The sequence below is a fragment of the Notolepis coatsorum genome, assembly GCF_963971535.1.
Source record: "Notolepis coatsorum genome assembly, chromosome: 18".
NCBI classification, from domain to species: Eukaryota; Metazoa; Chordata; class Actinopteri; order Aulopiformes; family Paralepididae; genus Notolepis; species Notolepis coatsorum.
In genome coordinates, this window is record NC_140182.1 from 63,342,920 (window position 1) to 63,359,886 (window position 16,967).

Consider the following 16,967-nt stretch of genomic DNA (forward strand, 5'->3'; position numbering starts at 1 on the left):
TGACTTGTATTCTGCTTACAGCTTCGAAATTCCACTTGTTTCGTTTAACGTAAAGCCTTTTAAATATAATCAAAACGTTCCCGTGTTTCTGTGGTCTGTGCGCAAAATAATAACGAGTTGAGCTTTATGATTTATGATGAATTGAAAATGGGGGACCCTGATGTAAACAAGACGAAAGTCTTTCTCTGGTCTGCATCCCCTTAACAATTGTATGTACTGAGCTGTACTGTACTGTACCCATTCTGCAATCTGTTAATAAACTTTTCAATCAATCAATCAATCAAGCTACGCGGAGCGCAGTCAGTCAGTAGCCTACACCCCGTATATTCCGATAACGCTATATAAACCATGCTGCATTCATTCTGAGAGAAAGATCTATTATTCCAAATGCTATTTATAGGGTTGACCATAATTACACTACTGTTGCTATTTTACAATGAACTATAATGAATTACGGTCTGTATGAACTGTAATTCATTATAGTTCATTGTAAAATAGCAACAGTAGTGTAATTATGGTCAAAACCCTATAAATAGCATTTGGAATAATAGATCTTTCTCTCAGAATGAATGCAGCATGGTTTATATAGCGTTATCGGAATATACGGGGTGTAGGCTACTGACTGACTGCGCTCCGCCAGTGTTATTATGCACAGAAGCTCATTTCCTTGTTGTAATAATATATTCTACCACTGGGCGTCAGGTAAGTGTGCTCTGACCTGTGCGTAGACGTAAGCACGGAGTCAAGTTCAAATCGAAATTGATGAATCCCACTCTTTGCTTAGAAATGATCGTACGCAATAGGGCGGCTAGGTGGTGTAGTGGGCAAGGCACTCGCCACCAGTGTGGAGACGCTAGGATTCGCGTGTTCGAATCCAGCTCTCCACATTGTTTTCAGTTTAGCTGGTCGTCCGCAGTAATACACATTGGCCGTATTACGGGGAGGGAAACTGAAGGGTGGGGATCGGGCGTTGTGAACAAGCGACTCCTACAAGTCGGTTGGTGCGCCTGCGCAGTAGAATCAGGAAGTGTCGGGGGCAGCGTGAGCCTCCCACGCGTTACTCCTCGACACTGAGAGATCGAGCTGCGCAGGTGAAAAGATGCGACTGCTGTTACCTCAAGTACCGGAGGGGACTTGTGCTATGTATGACTTAGTCCACATTGCAGCCGGCTTGTGGGAGGCAAGAAACAGCGTTCGTGACAGGGGAGGGTTGAATTGGATGATACGAAATTGGGATGGGAGAAAATATAGAAAAATGGGAGAAAAAGTGGATCAAAAAAAAAGAAATGATCGTACGCACAGGGTAAGCACAGATCTGTGCGTAGAACACGTTGATGAATGAGGGCCCAGATATTTGCAAAACTAGGCAACTCACACCAAAACTATCTGGATGGATTTGGGTGAACTGCCCCTTTAAACACTGAGGTCAGAGGAATTTTTGAATGTGGGCATCACATGGAGAGAAGAAAAAAAAAGGGAAGTTGGGAATCCCTGTTTTAACCCATAGACTATTGTCTCATATGGACAGACACCCACCTGTTTCTTATTCTTGTGGAGTCCAGAGTTGATTCTCTGAGCCCTTGCGTTGCTGTTGGAGTTGCTCTTGGACTTGGCTATGAGAGAGAAGAGAAAAAGAACAAACAGTCTTTGAGATGGTATTAATCTACACGGCTTTCATCAGGATCTTGTCATCATTATCCAAGCTGTTCTTTACTCAAGGATGGAACATAGCCTGAGGGCACAACCAAAACATCAGTCACAGAGCACACGCACAACTTACATAATACAACTGAACTGACCCAAACACTAAAGAGAGGGAGAGAGAGCCAGATCAAAAGCATCAAATGTAAGATGGATAATGATTAAGAGAGAGAGAGAGATAATGGTTATTTGAGTAGGTAGACTTAAAAAGGAGCTTACTTACTGGCATATTGCCAAAATAATATGCAAAATGAACACTGGTCGTAAATTGAGTTAAATGATAATTAGGCCTAAAAATAATGGTTTGTTTCCGGTTGCCGACCGACCCTGCCGATTTAAGTGCGACCCAATATATTTTATGAGTTTTTAAAAAATAAAATAAAGAAATGTAAATAAAAATTCTTTATTTTTATTTTTTTGAATAAAGTTTCATAGAAATCTTAGTCAAACCTTTAGTATTATGGATATTAAACATGCTGGCAGAGTACATGCATCCATGTTGAACATTTTAATTAAATAAAGAAATTCCCTATCCATAGTCGCCGTGGGAAAGAATTAAATAAAAGATTAAATTAAATAAATTCCCTACCTACCCATGGCCTTAACTGACAACCAACAGGAAACAAACAATATTTTTTGTTATGCCTTACCTCTTCAATTGTCTATGTTAACTCTATTATCTATGTGGATTAATTTGTGTTTTTAACATACATAGTAGTTAATCTGCTGTCTTTTATTTATGCAGATGACAAATGACTTATCTCTATTTATGAATGTGTTAAAGGGCACATATGAATTACTTATCCTGCCTGCGTGTATGCTTTCTACAACGTAGTTGGGTTTCCGGGTTCCTCTGATTGGCCACTAAGCCCACGTGACCCTACGCTATTACGCCCCCCTTATCGCCGCCAGTTATCGCTTACGCCCGCGCATACACCGCGACAAGCCCCTCAGCTAGCCAGCAATACTAAGCTCCAGTTAAGCTAATTTATACCGTAACGAATCATTAAAAAAATATACCAACTGGAATATGTTGTTTCTTTACACATATGTTGGATTATGTACAAATTACACATATGTTGGATTATGTACAAATCTAATCATAACACTTTTTGCACCCTATTCAATATTTCTCTAAAGATTATCCGTGTGTCTCCAGCGACTTCCTTTTTGATGACCAATTGTAAATGTTGACATGTTACAAGAACTTAAATTCTTTCCAAAAAACCTTAACCTAAATAACAAGGATTAAGATAAGGGATAAGATAAAATATTTCTTTATTGATCCCCTTGGGGAAATTCAGGCTATAGATAACCCTATGAGTTACCAGATTACATTGACTTCTTGCTACTGATCAAATAGCCATCATACAACGTGGTCAGCTCGGTCATGGGCGAGGCCAATCCTACATATTTTGCAGGTGCCAACTACAGGACAGGACTCTATAGCCCGACCGTCGGTTGTGTGATAGTAAAGGGTTAACTTTCTGTCGTGTGGCAGTGAAAGGGTTAACCGGCTGTCGTGTGGCAGTGAAAGGGTTAATCTTCTGTATATTGTCGCAGTGAAAGGGTTAACCATTTTGGTAGTGCGGCAGTGAAAGGGTTAAGATCAGTCCTCATAAGAGTTTATCAGAGTATTTCGTTGCAGGTGACGTTGTATTACAGATAATTACAGTGTCTGGGTTGCCGTGACATTTCTATCCCAGAACAACAGGTCCCGGTTGTGACCTAGATACGTGCCTGTGCTGCTCCCGCTGGACAAAAGGTCTTAGTCAACACCACCTGGAGACCTAAACAATTCATTATCTGTCAACTCGGGTGACTTCAATACAAAACCAAACAATCTGAAACCTGCTGTTTAAAAACAAACAGTCGATTTAGAGGTTAATTTCATTTGGTCATAACTGGCTTTTTGTGTGATTTGTGTACTGTACACAGTGTGTGTGTGTGTGTGTCAGGGTTTCCATTATCCAGTAATTACAGTTTTTTACTGGCAAAATCTGTTGACAACCAACATATTTAAATCTCTCCGGTCATAATGTCCTGTGAAAATAATTCCCTCTTATTTTTTTATTTGGTTACAAAGTAACGTACATTGTTTTTGCCACTGAAACAGAAATCTAGCTCAAACAGAAGTCTGGCTCTGAAATCCCTTGAGGCGTGTGTGTTTACCTTGCGATGTCGCTGGATTCACGAAGTCTGTGTGCATGCATGCGTGTGTGACGTGTGTGTGTGTGTGTGAATCAGGAAAACAAACAAGGACTGGATAACATTTATTGCGTTGGAATACAGCTACCTTAGCGTTATCTAAAAGATAAAAACAATGGTTTGTGTTTGTACATTTCCAAATTGTGTCAACAAACATCATGTCACCTACTTCGTGTAACGTTCATAGACTATTGATACGATAGATCCTTTTTTCTTTCGATTTTACCATTCTAAACACTGGCGCAGACCTGCCTGTGTCTCCCTGGCACCGCTGCCTACGTTATAATTGCAATGACGATCGAATCCCGACATGTGGCAGTATCGCCTACCTTTTGAACTGGGTCTCTCAGTTGTCTCTCAGTGCCTCCGACTGCAGGAATCCCCTCCCCCTCAAAGTGAAGCAGCACACAGCAATCCGTCGCCGATTTGCTCGCCTGAAACCTATTGTTTTCCGTATTATAGCCAGGCCCAATGCAAACACGCAATGGCGATCGCGATGGAACTACTGGGATTATTCATTTTAGAGTACCTTCTGACAAAGGTAAGGTCTATTTTACTGAACCTAAAACATGCTTTTGGTAACGATCGCAGCTTCGTAAAACGACCCCCCCCCCCCCCCTTGATGACTTTGTGAAGAAACATCTATAGTATATACCTTTGATTTGGAAATAATATAGGTTTCAGGCGAGCAACACGAACGATTTGCGCATAATATGTCATAAATCAGCCTGGATTATAGTGAAACGAGGCGGTCTTTAGCACGGGATAAGGCACAAACGAAGGTATGTAGATAGACATACACTGTTTTTACCATGTTGGTGTATAAATAGTGCCTGTCAAATGAGCCATACTATTGTCTCCATAGCTATAATATACGATGGGTCTGCAAACATTGTGAAAATGGTCAAAAAAGCTGGCTCCAGAGAGTAAAGATGGAAAAACAGCGTGGCAGTCAAAGAGTTAAAGGAACACGGCAACATTTTGGGAAATTAGATTATCGTCTTCTCTAGAGAGAGACAAGAAGATAGATACCAGTTTCCTCTCTGTGCGTTCAGTAGAAAGCTATATCTGGCTGTGCGTGCCAGGGTGGCGCACCGCGTAACGCACTTCAGTGCAACGCGGCCATCCCGGGTTCGACTCCCGGACCCTGCGACATTTGCCGAATGTCTCCTCCCCATATCTTCTCCCATCCTTCCTGTCTATCCAATAAAGCAATAAAAATGCCAAAAAATTATAATCTTTAGAAAACTATCTGGCTGCATGTTAGCCTAGCTTAGCACAATGAATGGAAGCGGACAGTGCCGGTTAGCCTTCGGGAGAGGTGTTAGTTGGACAATGCCTAGGCTAACCGGCACTGTCCGCTTCATCTATCTTCTTGTCTCTCTCTGGAGAAGACGGTAAGCTAATTTCCCAAAATGTTGGCGTGTTCCTTTAATACTCGAGCCATCCTGGCTGCACCAAAACACCTTTTTCTCAAGAAATCTGCTGTTCCATGAGTGGAGAGAGAGAGAGCTGTTGCAGAGTGGAGGGAAAGTAACGTTAATCATTACTATTGATACGGACGGACACGCTGAAATTGTGGCTAACCGAGTTGTGCTACATGGACCCAAACAGTGCAGACAGAGTGGAGGTAATGTGACGTTAATGATCACAAACGGTAACTGTGACTGTTTGTTAACAATGAGTATTAACACTTTGAGTGCCAGCAGGGGGCGCCAGAAATAGCGCTTGAGTGCCAGCGCTGTAGTCAATGGGAGGGCGAGCACATTTTGCGAACGCATAAACTATATCTTAAATTATGGCTGCGTGTCTAATATGCCCGTTGCTTATCAATGACTTGTTTGCAGTCAACATTGTCAAAACGGATTATTATTATTATTTTTTAATCAGTACATTTCCGTTTTATACCATTTTGAAAAACGCTAGTTTTTTTAAACTTCCAGAAAAAAAAGTGATTCTGCCGGAATCACGCTTTAGTGGAATACACAAAACACGTAATTTTTCCGACCTATTTATGAATAGTTTTCAAATAAACGCTAGATTATCGATAGTACCGGTATATGTGTACTTATGCACACTAGAGAAGCGTGCTGAAAAATCGATTATCTTATTTCCTGATCAGCACACACACACTCACAGCCACACACAACATACATATGGGACACGCTGAGATATAGGTGAAAAAAAACTCTGATTATCCCAAGACTGGTAAAATAGATTCCTTACCTCAGATCAGATGTTCTCCAAAAAGATTATTCCAATTCCTGATCGCCATTCCAAATATTTATTGCGTTTATTGATCCAACGCTGGGTACTGGAAACACATATTCCACGCTGTTCTGCGGCTCGGCAATGAATGGGATCGTCTCCGGTTACATGCCTGACAAATAAAATGTGGATTCCGGACTCTTTTTCTCCCCCATCCATTTCATTCAGTCCAATCCAATGGGTGCAATACCATCCGGAGAGACGATAGGGGGCGGTATTTTCCCTGTTCGAGCTCAGATAGATCCCCAGTGGTAACGTGAGGCTGATGGAAATCGATTAAAAAAAACGATTAAATAACGAGATTTCTCGTTCTTGGCACTCAACGCATGGCATGAACTAACGAGATTTCTCGTGGCTGGCACTCAAAGTGTTAAGCATCGGATATAACATTATTGCCATTAGCTCAATAAACACGGATAATAATTTGTCCGGGACATTGAAGTCTTCCCGGACACGTGGACCGGCAGATTCCTTCTAGCGGAAACCCCGCTCTCTCTGTGTGTTATGTGGTGTGTGTGTGTGTGTGTGTGTGCGAGACAGCCAGTGTTGTAGTACTCGAGTCCGAGTCCTGGACTGATTTTCACGACTCGTGACACTTGGACTTGGACTCAAGCATTGACTACATTCGGACTCGGACGGTGCAGACAAGGACTCGGACTTGTTCATTGATAAATTGTAGGGATGCCCCGATCGATCGGCCAGCGATCGGTATCGGCCGATAATCAGTATAAATATGAGATCGGTGAATTCCGATAATGCTTTATTTTCGCCGATCGTGAAAACCGATCGAAGACGCGCAGAGTTCTCACTCGCTGACTTCTCTCTCATGCACACAGCTGCTGCAGCGCACTGCCCCTCCCCCTCCTCCTCCTCCTCCCAGACTCCTGATATCACAAGCTCCGGCAATAGTCTGCAGGAGCAGCTCCGTTAGCTAGGTAGCTAACGTTAGCTCACTGTTTACACGAAATGACCCAGTAAACTAAATAGTTCACTTCAGTATAATACATGATGCATTGTCTAACGGTATCTAGCTGGCTAGCTACTGATAGCTCCTGATATCAACAAGCTCCGGCAATAGTCTGCATGAGCAGCTCCGTTAGCTAGGTAACTAACGTTAGCTCACTGTTTACTAGGGATGGGTACCGAATTCGGTACTTTTGAGGTACCGAACCGAAACACGTCGGTACTACCGAGTATCGAATCAAGTGAGATACCGATTTTTTTCTTTACTTTTAACTTTTTTTTTTTCCCATGTCAACGTTCACACGCACAATATATGCTTACCTAGGATTTGACTTGATTCAACAACAAAGCAGTCGGAGCAATGACAAGCCGAAAACTGTCGAAATTGTAGTTATTTGAAGTTTGGATTTTTTTTTTACGACTGGGGTAGGTAAATTTAATTTCTTGAGACTAAAGTACCGAAAAAAGGTACCGTTGGGTACCGGTATCGATTCACAGGTACCGGTTCAAATGTGAAAGGTACCCATCCCTACTGTTTACACAAAATGACCCAGTAAACTAAATAGTTCACTTTAGTTTAATATATGAGGCATTGTCTAACGGTATCTAGCTGGCTAGCAGTAGCTACAGATAGCTCCTGATATCAATGTCTTATAACATAATTGACATTATTCGTTTTTGCAGCTAATTAGCTATCATGCTTCATAACAACACTGCGAACATCTTATACGTTTCAGACCGTTAGTCAGAGTATACACACAGACAGTGGAGCTGTTTGCAGATAGCGAGCATTTTGACTTGTGGCAATGTCTTGCAGATAATACAACTACAAGTATAATTATTAGTGCCGTCAATCGATAAAATAAAATATTTAACTCGATTAATCGCATGATTGTCCATAGTTAACTCGCGATTAATCGCAATTTAATCGCATTTTCTTTTTTACCATAAACTGATATTTTTCAAGTTTTAATACTCTTATCAACATGAGAGTCAACAAATGCTTGCTTTATGCAGCCATTTAACACAAAAGGATGACCATCATGCATTGCAAATTTGCATCAAATTCAAAACAGTTATGCACAAAATAACTTAAAGAAAATAATAATTTAAAACAATGAATAAAGTGCATGAAATAATAGGGGAAAGAAAACGTTAGGAACTTGTTACATTAACCCACACAAGGGCTGAGAACTCTCCCAGCTCTCTTTCTCTCTTGCCCCTTCCTCATTTCTCTCACCCCCTCTCTATCTCACACACACACACACACACAGTATCAATGAGAGTATCAATAATACACCTGAGTGGTCTAATAAAAATAAAAGTTAAAAAGTTAAAAAAACAAATAAATAAAGTAAAAGAATTGTGGCGTTAATAGAATCGTTAATACCGCATTAACTTTGACAGCCTTAATAATTATATATATATTAAAAAAATTATAAAACCAAAAACGATCGGTATCGGCTGATATGGCTCATAGACGATCGGTGAGCAGTATCGGTGGCAAAAAACGTGATCAGGGCATCCCTAATAAATTGCTATTAAATGTTATAGGCCCTAATCATTTGGCATAAGATATTGATGGCTATTGCATTTATTTGGCTATTGTGTCACAAAGTAAATAAACTCCCTTTGAAATGGTGACCGCTGTCATTTATGTTTAATGTCGACCTTTTTTTATTTGTATGTCAGCTCTTTGACTGCCAGAGTGGAGTGGACTCAACCTTGATGACTTGAACTAGGGTAATGCGGACTCGACTCGGGCTCTTCTTTGGTGACTCGGACTCGAACACTGGGGACTGAGATTTAGTGACTAGAAGAGGTCACCTACCTTCCTCCTCCTTGCTCTCCAGAGGAACACTCCAGGCGATGAGGTTCCGAGCGGCACGGCCCTCCTCCGCCACGATCTTCCTGACCTTGTCATGACTGTTGGAGCGCTGAAAGGACGCCTGCAGACACACGAGCGGAATCAGTCGCTGGGATCAGCCGTGTTCCTGTGCAGCTCAATTAGGGCCGAGCGATTACAGGGTTATCTGCAGCTTTCAACAAGTTACATTCAAGACTTTAAGACCTTTTTAATACCACTTAAGAGCAAAGTTGTATACCAATTTCATGACCATACTAGCAAAAAAAGAAAAGCACATAGGGCTAGATCCACAAAGAATAGATTGCACGGTGCTAGTTGCACCCTACTTAGTTTCAATCAATCAAATTTTATTAACAGATTGCAGAATGGGTACAATACAGTAAGGCTGAATAAACACAATTGTTAAGGGGATGCAGACCAGAGAAAGACGTTCGTCTTGTTTACACCAAGGTCCCCCATTTTCAATTTATAATGAATTGTAAGTAGGGTGCAACTAGCACCGTGCAATCCATTCTTTGTGGATCTAGCCCATAGTGACACTGAACTGGCGGCTGCACTTGCGCGCCAATTAAAATTCTTGCACATTCCATACAAGCACTCACCAGACACACCAAGCTCCCAGTAGTCCCGCAGAAAACAACTTTAATACAAAAACATTTATCCCAGACCTTCCAAGTGACCAGAGTTCTTGTTTTCTTTTTCGATCTATGAATTATAATTTGATCTTTTATACTTCAGTTCTGTTTGTCTACCAAACTAACCAACAAAAAGTTCTATATTTGTGTAAAAGAAAAATTATATATATATATTAACCTTCGTAGTACTGTCTTTTACTATCATGCACTTTGCTAATAAGGAATCTACCTTGCCTGTATTACTACCTACTATACTAATCTGTCTTTACTACTATGCACTCAAGTGCAACACTGTTTGACAAACAAACGTACTTAGCTGCCATTGTTGTACCCTTCCTGATGACCTGTTGTACAGAACTTGTAAGTCGCTTTGGATAAAAGCGTCAGCTAAATGACTACGGTAAATGTAAATGTAACCTAGCCCTTCCTCTGCAACTGCACAGTCAATGACCACTGGATGAACTGTAGACGACAAGCGCACGCTCAACAAATTCACACAGCAGTTCTCAATGAGTTCTATTCTATGTGACAAGAAAAGGCTGGAGGCAGGAGGCTGTGGCCTGTTTTATATATGCAGCATGCATCACGGTTGACCTACACTTTGAGTATGCATCGGTGAACTTCCCCCGTAACTTCAGCTGAGGCAAAAAATACCCCGAGTGAACTGAGATGGTCACGGGACGTTATCTGTCAAATACCCTGAGCGAGCTGAGATGGTCACAGGACGTTATCTGTCCATACCTGTCAACCCTCCCGTTTTTCAACCTTCTCTCCCGCCGTCCTCCCGTTAAAATATTTTCCCGTATTTTTCCTGTTTATTTTTTTATTTATAGAAAATGGCTGCAATTCCCCTCCGTGACGACAGGTGGCAGCAGTGTAGATTAGAACGTTAGCACAGGAAGTCAGACCGGAAGACGGTTGCCGACAAAACTTCTTCTTCTTCTCCTCGTGAATTTCCGGCAGTCTAGACACCTTTCGGCTTATTGCTGCCTAACTACAATCTAGTTTACGCTCTTCTTCTTCTCATCTTCAAAACTGTCATCGTATCATGTATCCCTGTTGAAATCATGAGTCCCATCTCCTCCTCCTGACAACTGAACCCTTGCACAATTTTTCTTTGGACAGCCCATGTATTTGGATTTGTAAAAGTCAATCCTAATCACTTGACGTGTGCATATGATGCATCACAAGAAACTACTCAACCTCTACTGTATTAAACTATGAATGAACACTCATAACTTACCATCTTTAAATAATAAAGTTTGAAAACATTGTTCCTCTGAAAGTGGTCAGCATGTCATCGACAAAACTGTCGGGCAAAGTGGGGTTGTTCCCGGAGAGCTCACTCTCGGCCGTGGTTTCTCAGTGTATAATGTATGGTGCTCTCCCTCAACATGCGAGTAGGGTGAGACAACACCATTCTTTCTATATTATTGTCATTCGTTTAATGTTTTTTTTTTTTAGCCGGCTGCAATGTGGACGAAGCCTTGCATCACGTGTCCCCTCCGGTACTCGAGGAGGCATCTTTTCACCTGCACAGCGCAATCTCTCAGCGGCGAGGGTCTGCGTGAGAGGGATGCGTCTATACTTTATTCTCGTTTTGCGCTCTGATTGGCCACGCTGCCCACGCATGTTTCTGGTCATGTGACATGTGCGCCAATCGTGGGACAGCAAGTTTTTGGACGGTTAAGCTTAGGCGCTCTTTCGAAGTTGGTTAAGGTTAGAGTTTGTCTTAGAGCATGGCGATAGAACGCCTGCCCTGATTCCAAACTCTAACCTTAACCAACTGCGAAAGAGTCGCCTAAGCTTAACCAGTGATAAACTAGGCGTTAGGTAGTTTGCAGGCTGTTAAACCCGGAAATAGGCGCAGAACTTGCCGTCCCACGATTGGCGCACATGTCACATGACCAGAAACGTGCGTGGCCAATCAGAGCGCAAAACGGGAACGCGGAAGGACAAGCCACTTGCTTAAAGTATGGACGCGGGAGGGACACACCGCCCCCGTCGCTTCCTGATTCTACTGTGCAGGCGCACCAACCGACCTGTAGGAGTCGCTGTCCACAACATCCGATCCCCACCCACCAGCTTCCCACCCCCTAATACTGCCAATTGTATTAGTATGAACGACCAGCCAAGCTGGTAGCAACGCCGAGAGCTGGGCTCGAACCCAGCATCTCCTGCGGTGGTGGCGAGTGCCTTGCCCACTGCGCCACCTAGCCGCCCGTAATTCGTTTAATGTAAAGTTAGTCTTACATTGGCACTGCTTTAACGTTGCATTTACCCATAATCCATTGCTGAATTAGACCCATGTGCCAGTATAACTTTTGTAAAGTAATGAAGCGCAAATGTAAAGTTAATCAATAAACACTGAAACAATATCTTTATCTATATCACATGTCAAAACTACTTTAATAAAACAAGATTTCCGTTTTTCATTTCTACTCATTCATCCAAAACAAGACAGCAATTCTACTTCTGCATGCACTGGGAGAATTGAGCTCATAGCACAGATTTGGAGTTGATAGAATGGACATTGCTGTTCTTAGGAAATGTTGCACATGGTGGAAATAATGGAAATTAACATTTCTAACATTAACATTTAGTGTATGTCTAAAGTTGATACATTGAGGCATGGTAGAATTTCACTTTATATTACAGCAGTATCCGTTTTTAACATTACAATTAGTGTCTGACACTATAGACACATGTTAAAAGTCAAAGTCAACTTTGTCATTTTCCAATTTATGCAAGACATACAGAAAAATTCAATTACGTGCCCCCCTTCCCACGGTGTATATAGAAAGAGACAATAAACACAAAAGTAACATAGGACACAATATACAACACACAGGACTATGTACAATATAAACAGTACCTACAATTAAATTAATGAATGAATTAAATAAGAGGTAAAAGAGAACTTGGTGTAAATATTCCTTAATTTGTGTCAACGTTATAAAAATCCTATTGTAGTCAACAAATTAATTATGATACACCACAATGTGCCCTTTCTATCTATTCTAAATCTATGGCCTTGCGATTCCACGGCTGTGCAGTGCCGACAAGAGCAGGCGTTCCATCTCCTCTACAGAAACACTGACACTTCCATTCATTTAATGCAGGGATGTACACAGCATTTCACTTTCAACCAGGTATCTGATTAATTTAATGTAGCAATTAGTAGTTCACCCAGTCCTTGGGTACATACAGGTTTTGACCAGCAGATGGCAGCGACGAGGCAGCTCAGCAGAGAGCAGCTGTCAACAAACATCCTAACAGAAAATATATACATACGAGGGGGAGGAGACTACATTGGGAGGGGGCGGGGGGAAATCTCCCGTTTTTTCAAATCCCAATGTTGACAGCTATATCTGTCAAATACCCTGAGCGAGCTGAGATGGTTTGCGGGATGTTATCCGTCAAACCCCTTACCTAGGGAAGGAACATGAGCCCACTTGTTAATAAGATATGACATCAACGTATTCAATGGACCTAACTCAAACCCCTCCCTCTATTTTTTTATCCTCCAATCACAACTTTTGCCTCAGGGAAGGTACAGTTGTGATTGGAGGATCATGAGATGGGTCAATTGCAAGAGGGCTGGGGCCCTCTGGTGCTTGATCCTTCATGTATCCCTGTTGAAATCATGAGTCCCATCTCCTCCTCCTGACAACTGAACCTAGAGCCATATGGAATCCACGATCACGGAATCGCGGACGGAATCGCGGAATTGAGCAATAAAAATGGAATCAACTATTAAAACTTTTTTTTTATGTTGTGGGACTTGTACAGCACTTTGTTCAACTTTGTCAGTGCTGTAAAGTTTAAACCTTTTTAAATCTTAGACAAACAAAACACTTTGCTTTCATGAAATATTGTAAGCCGTCATTTGAGGCTTTATAAAAGCAGCACAATGAACACAAATCTGTCAGTGCCGAGTCCGACCTCATCTTAAATAACAAACAGCATTGCTTGTTGTAGTTAACAAAGAGAGGCAGGGTTGATTTTGCAAAAATATATATATATATATTTTTTTTTTTCTTTTTTTTTTTTAAATAATCGAATTTTATTTTCATATTTGAATCGCATGCCCATCGAACGAAGCTTCAAAGTATTTAAGACAGCCCTATTAAATGGACTGTTATATCTTAATAAATTGTGGACATTTATTCATTCCCACTTATCAGACACTATTTCTGATGGTAAAATGAGCGTACAAAACAAAATACAGAATTCTGAAATATTAAAACGGAAAAAACGGAATTTGGAAAAAAATATAATGGAATTTGGAAAAAAATAAAACGGATTTCATATGGCTCTAACTGAACCCTTGCACGAAGAACCATACAAGTCTGTTTTTAATTTTTCTTTGGACAGCCCATGTATTTGCATTTGTAAAAGTCAATCCTAATCACTTGACGTGTGCATATGATGCATCACAAGAAACTACTCAACCTCTACTGTATTAAACTATGAATGAACACTCATAAGTCATAACTTATCATCTTTAAATAATAAAGTTTGAAAACATTGTTCCTCTGAAAGTGGTCGGCATGTCAAGTCTGTGTGTGTGAAAACCTCTAAAACTCTGTAAAGGGTGCATATTTGAAGGTCAATATCAAATTATTGTTTGTTTTTTATCATTAATAATACAGTGGCATCGTGGGGCGGCTACGTGGCGTAGTGGGCAAGGCGCTCGCCACGAATGACGGAGACGCTGGGCTTGCCTGTTCGAGCCCAGCGCTCCACATTGCTTTCAGTTTAGCTGGTCGTTCATACTAATACACATTGGCCGTATTAGGGGGTGGGAAACTGATGGGTGGGGATCGGGCGTTGTGGACAGCGACTCCTACAGGTCGGTTGGTGCGCCTGCACAGTAGAATCAGGAAGTGTCAGCGTGAGCCTCCCACGCGTTACTCCTCGCCACTGAGAGATCGAGCTGCACAGGTGAAAAGATGCGACTGCTGTTACCTCAAGTAACGGAGGGGACTTGTGCTATGTATGACTTAGTCCACATTGCAGCCGGCTTGTGGGAGGCAAGAAACAGCGTTCGTGACAGGGGAGGGTTGAATTGGATGATACGAAATTGGGATGGGAGAAAATATAGAAAATGGGAGGAAAAAGTGGATAAAAAAAATAAAAATAAATACAGTGGCATCGTTCGCTCTTCATTTTCTACATCCCCTGAAAATATGGTTCTTCATATGGGGTGCTCTGCTCAATTAAAAAGGTGATGTGAAAGTGGTATTTCCTTTGTTAAAATAAGTGGTCTACATGTTAAAATAATAGCTCTACACTCCCGACAGCCATCACTGATATAGATTGTCTGGTCAGTAACATGGGTCAGTCACCCAGTCCTTCCGCTCTGCAGTAAACAGAAAATAGATTTTCTGGTATCCCATTTCCACTTTATCCAATCAGGAGAGAGAACTCCACACTGCAAACATGGCGTGACAGAAATAAGAAATACAAACTAGTTTTAAGCAAATCTGTGCTTGAAACAAGTAAAATAATCTGCCAGCAAATGTGGCTTGGCAAGATTTCTTGAAATAAGTACAAAGGGTACTCTAGGGTTCTCTCTCCTGATTGGATAAAGTGGAAAGGGATACCAGAACATGTATTTTCTGTTTACTGCAGACTAGAGCAGGAGACCCATATTACTGACCAGACACTCTATATGATGACTGTCGGAATGTAGAGCTACTTAACACCAAAATAAATACCACTTAGTACTTACAGCACCTTTAATGTACAACTCTACTAATGCCACTTGATGGCAGATCCCTGACTCAACCCCTGCTTCTCCCTCCCCCTCCCACCCTCAGTCTAACAGATCCACAGCTCCATTAGAACCTAAAATGTGTTATTTCCACTCCAAGTCGCATTGTATTCATCGTGGCAGCGCCCAGTAAACAGAAGGACTCTGTTGAAATTTTGAGACGTTTGAGGACCATTTCCACAACTTTGGGGTAAGTGTTTGACAAATAAGCGGCCCAGATTTTATGTTTAGGCTATAGGTAATATAACATGCTTTTGAGTCAAATAAAACGATATGGCATACCATCGCCCGGGTAATTTCAGTCTATGTTAATTTGCCCAGCTGTGATGTAAAACGGGTGAAGCGTAGCGAGACGTATAGAGCCGGCAATAATCCAATCTGCTTTACACCCTATAAGCAATACGCAGCACAGCCCACTTTGCAAGGCAATGGACATTTTAGATTAGATTCAAATGTATTGTCATTATACAGCAAAACAAAGAAGTTTTGCATTCCAACCAGAATGCAAAAGTAACAGTAAAGTGCAATATGTGATACACAATGTACAGGTGATTAAACTGGTTATAATATATAAATTAGTACTACTGTGTAGTGCTAATCAGATGTATGTACAGAGTTGTAGTATTAATATGTACAGTCTTTATACCTGTATCACTGTACATATTAATATAACTCTGTACATACATCTGATTAGCACTATTATATTACTCAGTAGTAATTTGTATATTTTATAACCAGTTTAATCACATGTACATTACTATTGCACTTTAGTGTTATATACAAAATAAAATAAAAAACCATTTGGTATAATTTCCAGGATGTTTGACTTTGACAATTCAAAATATTCAGATTTCGGGAGATTCGGTTGCAAAGCTACACTGATCATCACAATCATTAATTTAGCGTTGAATATCCAGGCCAAGCATGACTAATTTGATACGATAACCCAAACTATGTGGCTTTGAATGTGACAATCCAGGTGGTCACCCGAAGCAGAGTAAAAAATCATAGAGTCATGGGACAAATCGTTCCATCTCTCATTTCTACATCGCTCAATCAAAGAAATCAATCAGAAATGTAATCAATGAAGCTAATCAACAGCTACGGACGGTGGCATGTGATTCGTAGACCGTGGCTTGTATAACATACTCAGACAAAAATGATTGCAAAATGTTCACGAACACGGCTCATTAGGTTTTTATGCATTAACAGCATGCAGTCTGTGTCCCAGTCTTCTGCTATTTCAGGTCCCTGAGGGGAAGAAATACTAACTGGCCTACTTTTGGTGAGCAGAATTCTTTACATCATATCATGTACAGAAGCGTCAGCTTCATTCACACAAAGAGAAATACCAGCAAGAGAGATAGCAGAACATCAAATCAAATAGGCCTCAATAAAATTGGGGGAAAGCCAGCCGGCTAGGTCAGCAGCATCATAGCAACCCTTCTCCCAACAGATGGTAAATATTTACTTGCTGTTCCCTGGGCATTGGCAGCCATCAGATAACGGATGACTGTCATAAGCATACGCAGCCTATGGCCTACTC

At 41.2% G+C, this 16,967-nt stretch overlaps 1 protein-coding gene across 1 annotated transcript in view; it reads right to left on the reverse strand.

Moving 5' to 3' along the window:
• scaper (S-phase cyclin A-associated protein in the ER) overlaps positions 1–16,967 on the reverse strand; it is a 160,208-nt gene that overhangs the window by 141,511 nt on the left and 1,730 nt on the right. Inside the window, 2 exon segments of the mRNA XM_084335011.1 lie at positions 1,537–1,613; positions 8,972–9,089. Coding sequence (XP_084191137.1) covers positions 1,537–1,613; positions 8,972–9,089 — 195 coding nt within the window.